This window comes from Nomascus leucogenys, chromosome 12 (assembly GCF_006542625.1).
Source record: "Nomascus leucogenys isolate Asia chromosome 12, Asia_NLE_v1, whole genome shotgun sequence".
In the NCBI taxonomy this organism is placed as follows: domain Eukaryota; kingdom Metazoa; phylum Chordata; class Mammalia; order Primates; family Hylobatidae; genus Nomascus; species Nomascus leucogenys.
The window spans coordinates 28115589-28133225 of NC_044392.1; the positions used below are offsets into that span (position 1 = coordinate 28115589).

General features: G+C 37.1%; 2 protein-coding genes across 2 annotated transcripts in view; one reads left to right on the top strand and one right to left on the bottom strand.

The window, feature by feature from the left end:
* ANKRD45 (ankyrin repeat domain 45) overlaps nt 1-17637 on the top strand; it is a 51573-nt gene that overhangs the window by 16882 nt on the left and 17054 nt on the right. The window contains exon 3 of the mRNA XM_003258895.4: nt 648-815. Coding sequence (XP_003258943.2) covers nt 648-815 — 168 coding nt within the window. The remainder of the gene's footprint in view (nt 1-647; nt 816-17637) is intronic.
* On the bottom strand, nt 10591-12240 carry TEX50 (testis expressed 50). Its single transcript, XM_004089812.3, has 2 exons — nt 11858-12240; nt 10591-10881 (listed from the first exon to the last, which is right to left on the bottom strand). The coding sequence occupies exons 1-2, from the start codon at nt 12179-12181 to the stop codon at nt 10684-10686; spliced, it is 522 nt and encodes a 173-aa protein (XP_004089860.1). The 5' UTR covers nt 12182-12240; the 3' UTR covers nt 10591-10683.

Here is a 17637-nt window from a genome sequence, read left to right on the forward strand (position 1 = left end):
GACGCAATAAAAAATGATAAAGGGGATATCACCACCGATCCCACAGAAATACAAGCTACCATCAGACAATACTATAAACACCTCTACAGAAATAAACTAGAAAATCTAGAATAAATGGATAAATTCAGGGACACACACCCTCCCAAGACTAAACAAGGTAGAAGTTGAATTGCTCAATAGACCAATAACAGGATCTGAAATTGAGGCAGTAATCAATAGCCGACCAACCAAAAAAAGTCTAGGACCAGATGGATTCACAGCCAAATTCTACCAGAGTTACAAGGAGGAGCTGGTACTATTCCTTCTGAAACTATTCCAGTCAATAGAAACAGAGGGAATCCTCCCTAACTCATTTTATGATGTCAGCGTCATCCATCATTTACTGTTTGCCAGGGATGTTTCCTTGGGCAAGTTTCTTAACCCACCTGGACTTTAGTTTCCTTGTCTATAAAATGAGAACTGTAGTAGTTCTGACATCATGGTGGTTTTATAAAACTAAATGAGTTTTCTATATGTAAGACAGTTAGAATAGTGCCCGGCCCATAGTAATTGTTCAATACTTGATCACCATTATGATCTTCCACTACATAAATTAGCCTAAAACAACGTAGTCTGTTTGATCTCACCATCTTCATTCCATTTGTTAGGGTACACACTCTTACATTGTGCTGCAGCCTGGGGTCGTTTGGAAACTTTGAAAGCACTGGTAGAACTGGATGTTGATATAGAAGCTTTGAACTTCCGGGAAGAAAGGGCTCGAGATGTTGCTGCTAGATATTCTCAGACTGAGTGTGTTGAATTCCTGGACTGGGCAGGTAAGGAAGCTCACAAGGGGTTAGCAAACTGACTGATGTGATGAGTTTTTCTCCTATGAGTTATAGGATATGTCACCTTTTTTCACAGTGTTTTATTTGTAGATACAACCACAGTCACAATTGGCGATAATACATGAAATTTCCCCCTCTTTCTTTATTTTGCTATTGGCCATAAACATTGTATTTATTAGGAACTGAACATATTGGAAGCTAGTTGATTTACCAACTTCTGTCTAACCAATAATTTTCTATGAGAAAATAATTTCTATAAGAAGATTATTGTATGTTCAATATATATGTTCAAGGCCATTTTTTGAGAGACTCAGGCAAAGTGGATCATTTCTTGAATGTTCAAAAAATAGCATATTTGAGTAATACATTTGATTCCTCAAATACAAAAGGTTGTAACAATAATTTTAGAAAGGTTTATTTAGGCTAAATTAATTTATAGTGCTAATAGTCAGAATAGTAGCTACCCTTATGGCATGGGGGAACTTCTGGGATGTAATGTTCTTTTTCTTAACCTGGTTGCTGGTACATGAGTATGTTTCTTTGAAAATTCATTGAGCTGTACACATGGTTTTTGTACTTTTCTGTTTGTGAGTTATACTTCAATACAAAGTTCAAAAAACAGTACTATTTTGACTTTTGCTAATATTTTGCATATATACTTCCACAACCCTGTAAAATATAGCTTAAAGAGATTTCAGGAAGATGTACCTTTGTAACTAAGCTAGTACTTATGAAGTTTATAGCATTTATTTTGCATGGTTATCTGCATTCCTGTTTTTAGCAAGCATTTATTGAATTCCCACTGTGAGCATAGTATTGCTGTAGATACAATTGGTTGTTCCTGCCCTCTGGATATTTGTTAGGTGGGAGATTATAAGTTATGGACACGTTCAACAATTATATAAAAATATCAGAAAGACTGATTAAAGGTTAAAATTGGCAGAGTAGGTATTCTGTGCTATAGAGTGGTGGAAGAATAGGAAGTCAGAGCATGTTGGGCTTGAGCTGGGTCTTGAAGAATGGATGGGATTTGCATATGCAATAGAGAGGGAAAGGGCATGAGCAAAATCTTAGAGCTGTGAGTGAAACTGGCATGTTGGAGGATGGTGACAAGATTGCCTTATTGAGTAGTAGGTCATAGTTTCCACAGGTAGGCTATAACATAGGTAGAATAATAAAAGGGTTAAGTACGTGTCTTCTTGAGATTGAGTTTAAATACCGGTGTCCCTACTTGAAACCTATGTGACCTTGGACAAGGTGCTTAAATTCTCTATGCCTCAGTTTCCTTCTCTGAAAAAGGGGCAAATAATATAGTTCCCACCTTTTGAGGATTGCTGTGAAAATTAAATGAGATGATATAAAGCAGTTACCACAATACCTGGCATGTGGTCAGCACTTGAAAAATGCTGCTGCTTTTATTACACCATACCCTTAAATGCCAGGCTAAGGTGTTTTTATTTTATTCTGGGAGCCACTGAAAGTTTTTATGTAGAAGAGGAGGAGGATGAAAGTGATCTTGAGGAAGATTCAGCTGGTAGTGGTAAGATGCATGTTCATCAATAAAATGAGAAACGGACTAGAATAATTGATAGAAATAAGGAAATTAAAGGAAGGAAACACATTTGGGAAGAAAGAAATGAGTTGTGCTTTGTAGATTATTTTTATAATTAACTGTCCACTTGGACTAAATATTTTCTATAAGCAATCTTATATCAATATCTTCTATTTTTATGATTAGATCTGTAAGTAAAAGGAAAACACAAATAGCAAATAATTCAATTGATCCCCCCCATGATTAGTAATTTTAGGTGAAATTCACATTCCATAATTTTTTTTTTTTTTTGAGACAGAGTTTCGCTCTTGTTGCTCCAGCTGGAGTACAATGACGTGATCTCGACTCACTGCAACCTGTGCCTCCTGGGTTCAAGCGATTCTCCTGCCTCAGCCTCCCAAGTAGCTGGTATTACAGGCATGTGCCACTATGCCTGGCTAATTTTTGTATTTTTAGTAGAAACAGGGTTTCACCATGTTGGTCAGGTGGTCTCGAACTCCTGACCTCATGATCTGCCCTCCTCAACCTCCCAAAGTGCTGGGATTACAGGCATGAGCCACCACGCCCAGCCCACATTCCATAATTTAAAATCCATTTTTGAAAAATGACCCATAGTACTTAAAAATCACAATTCAAGGACAAATTTTGCTGTAACTTTTCTGAAAAATTTTTTGGGGCTTATGGGTGTGAGGTATTATTGGCTTCCTTCTTCATAATATCCATCTGTTTAATTTGGGTCCTTAGGTTCTTGGAGCAATTATACCGAATATGTCTTAGTGGTGAAAAGAAATGAAAACTCTAAAAAGCAAACTAGTATTGTGTTTCCACATCAATGAGTTTCATAGTAATGTAGCTGTGGAATGTCAGAAACATAAATAACTCAACATAAAATTTAACATTTATTTAATTCAGCCTTACTATTTGTTTAATTCAGTCTTATTCAGAATGGAGTTTCATAGTAATGTAGCTGTGAATGTCAGAAACATAAGTAACATAAAATTTAACATTTATTTAATTCAGTCTTATCAAGAATGTACATCACTTCTGTTTCTTCTAGTGATTAGAGTAGGAGTTACCTGGGGAGACTTAAAGGATTCAGAAATCCCTACCCCAAATAGTCTTCTGCATTCTACTGAAAATTCCATTATTAGAGATAAATTTCTTTGGGTTTTAGAGGTTTGGGGATTTTTAAAGTCTTCAGCAGTTCACCATTAGAATAAATATATATTAATGTTCTCTTAGAGGGAATTAGCTAACATTTCAGAACTCTGAAAGTATGAAACAAACATTTATAGAAATGTGAAGGTGGGGTTGTGCTAAGGAGGAACGGAGGTAAAGGGAGTCTGGAAAGTGGAACAAAATAAGCCTTTCATAATCCATAATAGCCCAAGCCAGGTACTATTCTTTTCCGTTACTTATAAAACTGTAAAGTTTATTACTGTTTCAAGTATTATTTTTGAAAAGTTTTTTTCCTCTCTTATAATGATGGCAGATATGTTATAGACATATTTTTCTGGGATTTTTCAAGATATTTTAAGTCAAATCTTCTGTCCCAGTCTCAGGCCTATCTCCTAGTTGTTCTTTGAAAAATACGGTAATCATAGTTTAAAAAATTGAATTGTCTTGTCAACAAAAGTCTGAAATTAAAAAAACATTAATCTATAATCATTTATTATACTGAAAATGAAAACATTTATACTTAAAAATTAATATATTCTTTAATATTTCCATGCTATTTTAGCAGTCTGAAGTAGGAAATTAAAAGTCTTCCTGTGGTTATAAAATTTTCTCAGGAAGGCTGGGTGCAGTGGCTCACACTTGTAATCCCAGGACATTGGGAGACCAAGGCAGGTGGATCATGAGGTCAGGAGTTCAAGACAGCCTGGCCAAGATGGTGAAACCCCATCTCTACTAAAAATACAAAAATTAGCTGGGCACGGTGGCAGGAGCCTGTAATCCTAGCTACTCGGGAGGCTGAGGCAGGAAAATCGCTTGAACCAGGGTGGCAGAGGTTGCAGTGAGCCGAGATGTAGTCACTGCACTCCAGCCTGGGTGACACAGTGAGACTCTGTCTCAAAAAAAAAAAAAAAAAAAAAAAAAAACTTTCTCAGGAAAATAAGACAAATCACAGATATTATTTATTCAGAGATGTATTGGAACACTAAATTAAGCTTCTATTATATATATATTGGTTAATGATTAGTAATCTAACACATTAAAAATAACAAAACACTTAAACATGTAGCAGTGATAGTATACGCTGGGAACAGGTGGTTGGTGTCACAAAAATCAACACTGAGACAAAGGATCTCTCAGCAAGGCTAGTTTACTTTCTGCAGAAAGGGTGCTGCTCGCTAGCAGTCTTGCCACAAGAGCACATACGAACAAAAGAGACAGGGTCATTTATAACCTGATGTGTCCACCCTACTGCTGTGTCCGGTTTCCCTTGGCTGGAATGGGACCTCACATTCTGTATTCGACCTGATTGGCTAGCAACTTAGAACTTCCCAAAAGAGGCAAAGGCAGAGGAGAACAAAGGAAGAGAGGAATTAACCTGTGGAATGCTGAGAGAGGCAAAAACACTTCCAAATAAGGAAAGAGAAACAGGCTATGACCTAATGCTTGCTTGGACCTGTTCAGGCATGCCCAGGCAAATATCTAGGCTAAAATGTGGAGCTAAGAACAGAGTATATTGATTTCTTTATTACAGCTAGCAGAATTTAAGAATATTAGCACAGGTCTTTGAGTAAATTTTGCTTCTAAGAGAGGTTACTATCTATTCTGAATTAGACTTGGAGGAATGTCCCTTTGAAGAGGAACCTCTATTTCATTTTCTACAATTATAAAAAATCTTTTATTTTATAATTCCTCTTTAAACTTGTTTAACATGTCTTGACTCAGTTGCTCTGTTTGTCCTTTTAAGAGAAGTAATCTTTCTGAATAGGGTGGAGAAAAGTTAGGAATTAACTTTGTAAGAGTGGCAGAGACAAGTTTTTGTATAAAACTTTGTAGGCAGGTAATACAACAGCCTATGAGAATAAGTACACCAATAACAAGAGCTAACGAGGTGAGAATTGAAGTGAAAATCCCTTTCCATCCACTGAACCAATGTTCTATCTTTTAGAAAAAGGATCATCTAATCCAGAATTTTTGGTGAGCTCATCGGATAGGGCTGTTAATCCTTTTAGCACTCTTGTTATAGTTCCGTCAGGGGCAGTATTATTAGGAATAAAGGTACAACATTGAGTTTCAATCATTATGCAAACACCTCCCTTTTCTGCTAAAATCATATCTAAGGCTATTCTATTTTTCCAGGCCATCTGGCTGGTAGGTCTCAGTTGCTCAGCTATCCCTTCGATGGAGTCCCTAGTATAATTTACGAATCATTGCTGATGGTAATATAGTTTATCCAGTCTACATTTTTATTTATAGATTTATAGTTAACCACCAGAACAATGTAGATTCAAATCCTGTAGCTATTTGATTCCATGCTTTAAACTTATCTGGTACTCCTCACAGGACCCCAATAGCATCTATGTAAACCTGAGGATCAAAGGACTCATATGGAGTTTCCCTTGGCCTGCAGTGTCTTGTTTTTACTTTCTCAGATTGATGAAATGCCAGGGTGAAGGGGATAGTCAACTGGATTAAAGCACAAGTACCACTCCAATTATAAGGCAGAGTGTCCAGTAAAGGTCCTCCACAGTACTGTCATACAGCTCGGGGACTGATGAACAAGCTTCTGGAAAGGGCTGAGCTCCTTGCATCTTTTTATGCTTCCAAGGAACACTAAATTCTCCCCTTGCCGTGAGAGGCATGAAGTAAACTTGGCATTTAGAGGTGGAAGCTGGATTGCCCTCCGGGCCTGACCCTCAGGGTGTTGAACTTCAGGAAACAGCAGAGAGAGCTTGGCATGATGGATTATCCCAAGCAGTGGGATTCTGGAAGAGAACCACCATACAGTCCATGCTTGGTCAACGAGGAGCCCATCCAAGTGGAAGGGGGACAGTCTGGGCCTCTGGCCTACCGTGTGCACAAGCATAACAATCGCTTTTATTTAAAGTGCGAACGGAATATTTAATTGATTTCAGCCAGGCATTTGCATCTTGATATCCTGTCTCAATGGCTAAGGTCTGTCTTAAGATATTTCACTTTCACAATAGACACCCTAGTTTTATCATTAGGTGTAGGAGCAACTGGTGTGGGATTTAAAACTGAGGCTGCCGAAGAAGGGGAAGACGGGGGAATAATGCATATCTCAAAAATGCCTAGGGGGTCTTTCCCATTTACATCAATCCCCATACCATAGAAGTGAACAAGGGCAAGTTTAGAGTCAGTTAAGGTGGAGGTGGTGAGAGAGAGAAGGACAGGGTTACACTGATAAGGCTGACAGAAGGGATAGTCCCTTTAGTGAAATAGATGAGGGATTTTAGATTTGCACAATCCTCTTCCGTGGAAGTCTAACCTTGCTCCTGAGTAGTTCAAAGGACATAGTCCCAGCTACTGCAAGGTTGCCAGGCTGTAGGAGCAGACAATTGGTATCTCAGCTGCAGGCGATCACAACTATGAGTGCTAGGAATAACTGTGTCAGTTAGAGGGCTGGGGTATAAATATTTGTGTGAAAAGGCTAGCTGTCATTGATCCTTCACATCTCCACAAGGTGTGACAGAGCAAGCATTAAAGGCAATGGTCTGAGGTGAGTCAGACTTAGTTACATTAATAACAAAGGAGCTAGTAATAGAATAAGGAAAGGAAAGGAAAGCAAAGCAAAGGAAGCAATATAGAAGGTATATAAAAATTAAGCTTTCTTTAACTTTAACTTGGTAGGACTCAATCCTGGTACAGCAATCCATGATTCTGACGAGGAAGCTGCTTTCTTGACTCGAGTATGGTGGGTCCATCCTTTCTCAGCTGTGCAAACGGCAGTCTCAGTGGTTAACAGCACCAGATAGGGGCCTTCCCAGGTCCTTCCACCCTTTGATGAGAAGGTGGTCCCCGGGTTGGTGCTGGTTTGCTGGAAATTCTAGTGGTGGCCTGTGCTAAGAGACCTTTGACCTTAAGAGAAGAAAAGGTAGAGGAGAGACCAAGTATATAATTGCTGAGGAACTGATCCTTAGTTTTAAACATAGCAACATCAGCTGAGGAATGTAAATAAGGCAATCCATATAATGTTTCATATGGAGACAGGCCTATATCCTTTCAGGGAGCTGTCCTGATCTTCAATAAGGCAATGGGAAGACATTTGGTCCACAGTAAATGAGTTTCTAGAACTAATTTGGTTAAATGGTTCTTTAAAGTCTGATTCATCCTTTCTACCCTCCCTGATGAAGGTGGATGCCAAAGGGTATGATACTCCCATCTAATGTTTAAAACCTGGGATAGCTTCTTAATGACATGAGCTGTGAGATGGGTTCCATTGTCCGAGTCAATATTCTCTATTAGCCCAAATTTGGGCACTATATTCTCAATTAATGCTTTAACTACATTATTAGCTGTTGCATTTGAAAAGGAGGTAGCTTCGATCTAGTGAGTGAGCTGATCTACTATTACCAACAAATACTTGAGGCAACCGATTGAGTCATTTCAGTGCAGTTCATTTGAACACTTTGGAATGGCCTTAGTCCTGGATCCCTCCCCCTTGGAGATGATTTCTTTATGACTTGTTTGTTGGTTTTCTTACATTTTAGACAACTGTTTGTAACTTGCTTGGCCAGGGTATAAATTCCTATACACCCATGAAGTCTGAGAACCATGGTTAAGAACTCCCTTATGAGAGGTTTGGATAACATCTCCCTTTGATCTGGTAATATCCATTTTCCTTCTGTGTTCTCTTTAGCTTCTATTTTTATTAACTTTTCCTTTTTTAGTGGAAGAGAAGATGGGGACTGCAGTAGGAGAAGGAAGGCAAGGAGTTAAGTGAAAGGCATTTTAGAAGAAACAGCAGCTTGTTTGGTTATCTGATCTGCAAGGTCATTTGGTTATTTCCCTGACTTGTGAAAGAAAAGTCCTTTATGCCCTGGGACATGTACAATAGCTATCTCTTCTGGCAACTGGAGATTGTCTAGGACACGAAAAATTAGTTCTTTGTGGACTAGATCTTGGCCTTTACTGTTAATAAGACCTTGCTCAGCCCAAATTTTTCTAACTGTGTGTGCCACTCCAAAGGCATACTTAGAATCAGTATAAACAGTTCCTTCTTTGTTCTGCAAATGTTTCAAAGCTTGGTTGAGTGCAAACAGGACACAGGTTTGGGCAGACTAATTATTGGGCAGTCTTCCTGACTCTACTTCTTTAAGAGTTTCTCCATCAATTACTGAATACCTATTATGTTTTTCTCCTTTGACTATTTTGGGAGAACCATCTATAAACCAGTGCCGTCCTGTTTTAAAAGGGGCCTCTCCTAGATCTGGCCTGACTTTTGTTTGGTAGTCAATCAAATCTAGACACAAGTGTTTTTCAAATTTGGGTCTCCTGCCAAGGAACCTGCTGGGTTGAGTGAATTATCAGTAGTCGGGGTAAATCATCTTTTTCTAGCAAAATAGCCTTATATTTCAAGATTCTGGAGTCAGTAAGCCATCTTCCTGCTTTTTTATTTAAAATAGCTCTAACTTGGTGGGGCGTGCTTACAGTTAATTTCCCCCCAAAGGTTAATTTTCTACTTTCTTCAACTAATACTGCTGTAGCCACAGCTCTTTATCCTCCTGTCTTACTCAAAACATTTCCTATCTTGAAGTTTTGGGGTGGTGCCTGGGATAGGCCCTTCCCTGGAGCTTTCAACCCCCCTTGATCCTTGCTGGAGGTTTCTAGCACTCCTGGGTATGGCAGCACTCCTGGGTATGGGGGCCGGGGGTGGCTCAACCTCTCCTACTAGAGGCTTCTTGCCCTCCCTTCCTTTGGAGGCTTGCCAAGGGCCTTTTCCCATGTTGGATCCTAGATAGGCCCAATCCCTTGTGCTAGGGATGTCTCGCCTATTCTTTTCCCGGGAAAGCTCAATCCCCCAGATCCTTCAGACTGGAGATGTCTTGGCTGTCCCATCCTTAAAGGCTTGTGAAAGGCTCAATCTCTCACACCAGAGATGTCTCGCTGATTCTCTTTCCCCGGGAGGTTAACCTTCCTCCTTTTCCCTTTCGGTGGTTCCTTACACCCTTCCTGTTTGTGTCCATGCACTCTGTCCAGCAACAGACTGGTAGTCGTTCACACACACACATACACACACACACACACACACACATACACACACACACACACTCAGCCTCCAAAAGCTGACCACCAAGGAAATACTTTGCCACCCTCTTGCAGCTTTTCCTACCTTGGCCCGTGCATGGAGTCACCTGGTCACTGTGGTCCCACAAGCCTCTCTCTTTCCCCGCGTTGCTGAGAATCCAACTGTATTCCTTGCTCCGGGTAGGTCCTGGCTCTCCTCAGGGGCTGCAGCAATGGGCGGTGGGGTGCCTCCCCATGAGAGAGGACCAAAGACTGTCCCAGAGGGGAATGTTAATCCCCTACGGGCCACCAAATTGTTGGGAACGGGTGCTTAGTATCACAAAAATCAACACTGAGACAAAGTATCTCTCAGCAAGGCTAGTTTACTTTCTGCAGAAAGGGTGCTGCTTGCTAGCAGTCTTGCCACACATGAACAAAAGAGACAGGGTCATTTATAACCTGATGCTTCCACCCTACTGCTGTGTCTGGTTTCCCTTGGCTGGAATGGGACCTCACATTCTGTACTCGACCTGATTGGCTAGCAACTTAGAACTTCCCAAAAGAGGCAAAGGCAGAGGAGAACAAAGGAAGAGAGGAATTAACCTGTGGAATGCTGAGAGAGGCAAAAACACTTCCAAATAAGGAAAGAGAAACAGGCTATGACCTAATGCTTGCTTGGACCTATTCAGGCATGCCAGGGCAAATACCTAGGCTAAAATGTGGAGCTAAGAACAGAGTATATTGATTTCTTTATTACAGCTAGCAGAATTTAAGAATATTAGCACAAGTCTTTGAGTAAATTTTGCTTCTAAGAGAGGTTACTATCTATTCTGAATTAGACTTGGAGGAATGTCCCTTTGAAGAGGAACCTCTATTTCATTTTCTACAGTATACAGTTTCTTCTCTAGTACTTTAGTAAGTCTGGATTCTTTTTTAATTGAATGGGAAGTAACATTTCAACCCAGGCTTCTGTGGAAAATTTTAGTAAAGATTGTGGCAAAAAATTTATAAAGGTTTCCAAAGAACCATTTTTATCCTTAGATGATAGATTTCTTTTGTGATCTCTATATTTGACTAAGCTACATTTGGATATGCATATATTTAGTATCTTCTGGCTCCTTCTTCTTTACTCTTCTTTAATTTGCAGTGCTTAATTTTCTTAGAGGAAGGATGGTACCCCAAGATCTTGTATATCACTGATGATGTGGTTGCCACTCCATGGAGTGTTTGGTCAATGTTGTTGATGAATGGGCTGTCTAGATCATTACCAGGTTTTTCTAAGGAGGCTTGGTTTTTCAGCTAAAAGGAGAAAAACAATACAGATTTTATCTACACAAAATAGAGTTCAATACTATAGTATAGTTAATAATATAGTTCAAATTAAATTTATGTTCTAAATATGTAAACAAACTTTATTAAAACAGCACACATCAATTATTTATATTAAAGGAAGGTTACTATAGAAGAAACGTATAAGTGCAGAGGAAATATTATCTATATGCCACATATATGATCCTTATCACCATCAGCAAACAAATAGTGTGTCCTATGTTTAGGGTAGTCTCTTGGGAGAAATTATTTGATTAGCAAAATGTATTCCTTTACTAAAGAACCTCAAGGTATAATACCATAAAGTAATAGTCATTTTAAAAATAAGAAAACATTTATAAATATCTAATTCTTCTGAAAGTCAATGAGGTTTTGTTTGTTTTTTGATCAAAGAGCTTTTAAGGTTGCCTCTCAAACTATGGTGTCATCTACTGGCAAAGTGGTAAATTATATAATAGTTTAAAAGCTCCATTTCTCAGAAAGTTGTTCTAATATTAGCAATTAGTTTATAGCCCATATAAAAATTACATGATGCCTTTTGTACTTAGATTTCTTAGATACATCTGGAAGGGTTCTAAGAGATCTCTTGTTACAGATCCTTTTGTGGATGAGGCAACTGAGAAAGAGCAAATGACTTACCTAAGGACCCAGACAGATAACTTGATTTTCCATACATTCTCCTCATGGTAGCACACTACTTTTTTTGGTGTTTTGTAACTTGAAGTAGAGGGGACTAGATGAGTCTAAGGACCTTCTAATTCAATACACATTTGTTGAATGCCTAGTATGAGCAAGACACTGTGCTAGATGCTGGGAATGAATGGGAAGTTGGGGGAAGGTTACAATGAGGAACAAAACACGGTACGCTCTCTCAAAGAAACTAGTAATACTATGTTCTAAACCCTTAGAGATTTTGTAACTATTACTACTTGTATCACGAATTCACCTTTTTTTGGTGTTTCTTCCATTTCGTCCACAGGTAATGCACAGACAAAAAAAATAAGATGAAAAAGACAGCTTGTAATAAATTATAAATGAGATATAAACAACCCTGAAATATATCCATGTTAGCAAAGTGGCAGCATAGTTTATCCAGAAGATAAGGCAGATGGTGAGATGGAGAACCCGTAACTTTCCAATAATGTACTTCTTCTGGAAGAATCTCCCATCCAACCTTTGTCCAGATAGTTCCATCACAAATGCAGAAACTCTCCCTGAAAAAGCAGATAAACAACAGAGAAAAAATCAGCGATTGTCTTTGATTAGACATCCTTCTTTGTCAATTGAAAAAAAAGTAGCTAAAATTTAGCTATTTTAAAATAGCTAAATAATTATTTAGCCAGCAAAATATGCCCAGCAAAGGATACACTGATGATCATTGCAACATTATCAGTCATAGTGACTCAGGGATAAGTTCAGTGACATCATAAATAACCACACTGGAACTAAAACGTGTCACCTGACCAATCACATTGAGTTTCTTAAAGATACTTTTTTGTTGTTGTTTTGCCAGAATGGTTTGAGCTTCTTCAATTTTCCTAAAAACGAACACTAATATTTTGCTAGCTAGTAAATTCAACTATAGTCATATTAATAGAATCTTATGGAAACAATTTACTCATATCACCTCTAACCTTTCTTCTGAAGCACTGTGGTTTTACATTTACTTAAAAAATAGTATACCACTTCACATAACCCAGCATCTGCTTTTATTTTTTTGTTCGGGAATGTCCTTCTCTTCAAATAGTTCAACAAATATTGAGTGCCTATCCCTTATAATATATTCCTGTGGTGGTTATGTGGTACTACCAGGTAGTGGGTGCGGGGTGAGGAAGGTGGCATGGTATATGATAAAAAGTTGGGACATAGACCTTGCCTTTAAGGAGTGTACAGTCTAGAGGTAAAAGCAAAAACTAATATAATAATTAAAATGATTCTGATTTTATTATAAAAAATAAATAGTTCTCATTTTACTAAATCTAAAAAATTTTAGATTTTACTAAATGAGAACTAAATAAAATTATAATCACATAACTGTTGAGAGGGCAATGAGTTCCAGTTGGGGGAATTAGGAAATTTAGCAGAAAAAGATATGTGAGTAGGCTTTGAAGAATGAGTAGAATTTTTGTAGGTGGCAGTGTAGAGAGGGTATCTAAGATTGGGGAAACATAATAAGCAAAGACATTTTGTGTAAGCTTTCATATAACAAATATTTCTTGAGTGCTGACTGTGTGCTAAACATTGTTCTAGGAGCTGAGAATACACACACAATGTAGCCCTAAACAGAATCATTACCTTCATGGAGTTTACTTTCTAGTAGGGGGTTACAGAAAATAATTGTTATCTATCTAAATCTATATGTCTGTATCTGTGGAGTGCTATGGTGATACGATATGTCATTGTAGTTTTGATTTGCATTTCTTTGGATGATCAGTGATGTTGATCACCTTTTCATATACTGGTTTGCCATTTTGTATGTCTTTTGAGAAATGTCCATTCACATCTTTTGCCCATTTAAAAAATAGGATTGTTAGATTTTTTTCCTATTGAGTTGTTAGAGCTCCTTACATATTCTGGTTATTAATCCCTTGTCATATGGGTAGTTTTCTTCTATTCTGTGGTTGTCTCTTCACTTTGTTGATTGTTTCCTTTGCTGTGCAGAAGCTTTTTAACGTAATAATCCCATTTGTCAATTTTTTCTTTGGTTGCCTCTGCTCGTAGGGTATTACTGAAAAAATCTTTGCCCAGACCAATATCCTGGAGAGTTTCCCAAATGTTTTCTTACAGTAGTTTCATAGTTTGAGGTTTTATATTTAAGTCTTTAATTCAGTTTGATTTAATTTTTGTATATAGTGAGAGATGGGGTCGAGTTTTATTCTTCTGCTTATGGATATCCAGTTTTCTCAGCACCATTTATTGAAGAGACTGTCCTTTCCCCAATGTATGTTCTTGGCACCTTTGTCAAAAGTGAGTTCACTGTAGATTTATAGATTTATTTCTGGGTTCTCCATTCTGTTCCATTGGTCTATGTATCTATTTTTAGGCCAGTCCCATGCTGTTTTGGTTGCTATAGCTCTGTAGTATAATTTGAAGTCAAGTAATGTGATTCCTTCAGTTTTTATGCTTTTGTTTTGCTCAGGATGTCTTTGGCTATTCTGGGTCTTTTGTGGTTCCATAAAAATTTTAGTATTGTTTTTTCTATTTCTGCGAAGCATGTCATTGGTATTTTGATACCAATGCATTGAATCTGTACATTGCTTTGGGTAGTATGAGCATTTTAACAATATTGATTCTTCCAATCTATGAACATGGAATGTCTTTCCATTTTTTGTGTCCTCTTCAGTTTCTTGCATCAGTCTCTTATAGTTTTCATTATAGAGATTTCTTGCTTTTTGGGTTAAGTTTATCCCTAAGTATTTTATTTTCTTTGTATGTATTGTAAGTGGGGTTACTTTCTTGATTTTTTTTTCAGATTGTTCACTGACGGCCTATAGAAATACTACTGATTTTTGCATGTTGATTTTGTATCCTGCAATTTTACTGAATTTATCAGTTCTAATAATTTTTTGGTGGAGTCTTTACACTTTTCCAAATATAAAATTATATCAGCTGGAATCAAGGATAACTTTACTTCCTCCTTTCCAATTTGGATGCCCTTTATTTTCTTCTCTGATTGCTCTAGGTAAGACTTCCAACACTATGTTGAATAACAGTGGTGAAAGTGGGCAATCTTGTCTTATTCCAGATCTTAAAGGAAAGGCTTTTAGTTTTTCCTGTTCTATGTGACAGCAGCTGTGGGTCTGTCATATGCGGCTTTTATTGTGTTGATGTATGTTTCTACTATACCCAGTTTTTTGAGGGTTTTTACATGAAGGAATATTAAATTTTAGCCTCAATTAAAATGATCATATGGTTTGTGTCCTTCATTCTGTTGATATGATGTATCACATTAATTGATTTGCATTTGTTGAAACATCCTTGCATCCTTGGGATAAATGTCACTTGGTCATGATGATAGTCATGATGAATGATCTTTTAAATCTTTTAAATGCTATCAGTTTGATAGCATTTTGTTGAGGATTTTTGCATCAGTGTTCATCAGGGAGATTGGCTTGTAGTTTTGGGTTTTTTTTTTTTTTTTGATGTGTCTTTGTCTGATTTTGGTATCAGGGTAATAACGGCTCTGTAAAATGTATTTAGAAGTATTTCCTCCTTCTCTATTTTTCAGAATAGTTTGAGTAGGAATGGTATTAGTTCTTAAGTGTTTGGTAAAACTTGGCATGAAGCTATTGGGTCCTGGGCTTTTCTTTGCTTGGAAACTTTTTATTACAGCTTTGATCTCATTACTTGTTATTGGTTTATTCAGGTTTTGGATTTCTTCATGGTTTAAACTTGTAGGTTGTATGTGTCTAGAACTTTATCCATTTATCTTAAGTTTTCCAATTTATTGGCATATATTTGCTCATAGTAGCCTCTAATGATCTTTTGAATTTCTGTGGAATTGGTTGTAATGTCTTCTTTTTCATTTTTTTCTGATTTTTAAAATTTGGGCCTTTCTTTTTTTCTTAGTCTGGCTAATGGTTTGCCAATTTTGTTTATCTTTTCAAAAAACCAACTTTTCATTTCATTGATCTTTTCAATTTTTTTTAAATTTCAATTTCATTAATTTTTGTTCTGATCTTTTTTATTTATTTTCTTCTACTAATTTTGGTTTTGGTTTGCTCTTGCTTTTCTAGTTCTTTAAGATGTATTGTTAAGGTGTTTACTTGAAGTTTTTGTATTTTTTTAATGTAGGCGTTTATTACTATAAACTTTCCTCTTAGTACTGCTTTCACTGCATTCCATAGTTTTGGTATATTGTGTTTCTATTTTCATTTGTTGCAAGAATTTTAAAAATTTCCTTCTTATTAGTAATTTTTTCATTGACACACTATTCATTCAGAAGCATACTGTTTAATTTCTATGTGCTGTATAGTTTCCAAAATTCCTCTTGTTATTGATTTCTAGCTTTATTACATTGTGGTCAGAGAAAATACTTAATATAATTTTAATTTTTTTTGAAACTTTTAAGACTTGTTTTGTGGCCTAACATATGGTCTGTCCTTGAGAATGATCCATGTGCTGAGTAGAAAAATGTGCATTGTGCAGTCACTGAATGAAATGTTCTGTAAATATCTAGTAGGTCCATTTGGTCTGTAGTGCAGATTAAATCCGATGTTTCTTTTTTGATATTCTGTCTGGATGATCTGTCCAATGCTGAAAGTGGGGTGTTGAAGTCTCCACCTATTATTGTATTGGGGTCTATCTCTCTCTTAAGCTCTAATAATACTTGCTTTAAATATCTGGGTGCTCCAGCGTTGGGTGCATGTATATTCCCAGCTGTTATATCCTCTTGCTGAAGTGACCCCTCTGTTATTATATATGACCTTCTTTGTCTCTTTCATAGTTTTTTTCTTGAAATCTATTTTGCCTGATGTAAGTGTACTACTACTGCTCTTTATTGGTTTCCATTGGCATGGAATATCTTTTTTTATTCTTTTATTTTCCATTTATGTGTGTCTTTATAGGTGAAGTGTGTTTCTTATATGTAACAGATAATTGGATCTTTGATTTTTATCTCTTCAACGACTCTATGTCTTTTGATTGGAGAGTTTAGTCCATTTACATTCAGTGTTATTATTGATAAGTAAGGACTTAGTCCTGCCATTTTGCTATTTGTTTTCTGGTTGTTTTGTGGTCTTATCTTCCTTCTTTCCTTCCTTCCTGTCTTCCTTTCAGTGAAGGTGATTTTCTCTGGTAGTATGTTTTAATTTCTTGCTTTTTATTTTTTGTGTCTCTCTTTTTTTTTTTTTTTTTTTTCAGACAGAGTCTCACTCTGTCACCCAGGTTAGAGTGCAGTGGCACAATCTTGGCTCACTGCAACCTCTGCCTCCTGGCTTCAAGCGATTCTCCTGCCTCAGCCTCCCTAGTAGTTGGGATTACAGGCATGCACCACCACGCCAGCTAATTTTTGTATTTTTAGTAGCTGGTCTCAAACTCCTGACCTCAAGTGATCTGCCTGCTTTGGCCTCCCAAAGTGCTGGGATTATAGATGTGAGCCACCAAGCCCAGCTTTGTTGTATGTTTTTTGATTTGAGATTACCATGAGACTTTCGAATACTATCTTATAGTTCATTATTTTAGACTGATGACAATTTAACATAGATTGTATAAACAAACAAGCGAAGAGAAAAACAAATAAAAGCTACACTTTAACTTCATTCCCCTCCAACTTTTTACCTTTTTGTTTTTATTTATATCCTATTGTACCGCCTATGTCTTGAAAATTATTATGTTTGATAGGTTAATCTTTTAGTCTTTCTATTCAAAATATGAGTAGTTTACCCACCATGATTACAGTGTCATACATAGTATTTTGTGGTTTTCTGTGTACTTACTATTACCAGTGAGTTTTATATCTTCTGATGATTTCTTATTGCTCATTAACATCCTTTTCTTTCAGATTAAAAAACTCCCTTTAGGATTTCTTCTAGGACAAGTCTAGTGTTGATGAAATCCCTCAGCTTTCGTTTGCCTGGGAAAATATTTCTCTGATGTGTTTGAAGGATATTTTCATGGATACACTGTTCTAGGGTAAAAGTTATTTTCCTTTAGCACTTTAAATATGTCATGCCACTCTCTCCTGGCCTATATGGTTTCTACTGAAAAGTCTGTTGCTAGATGTGT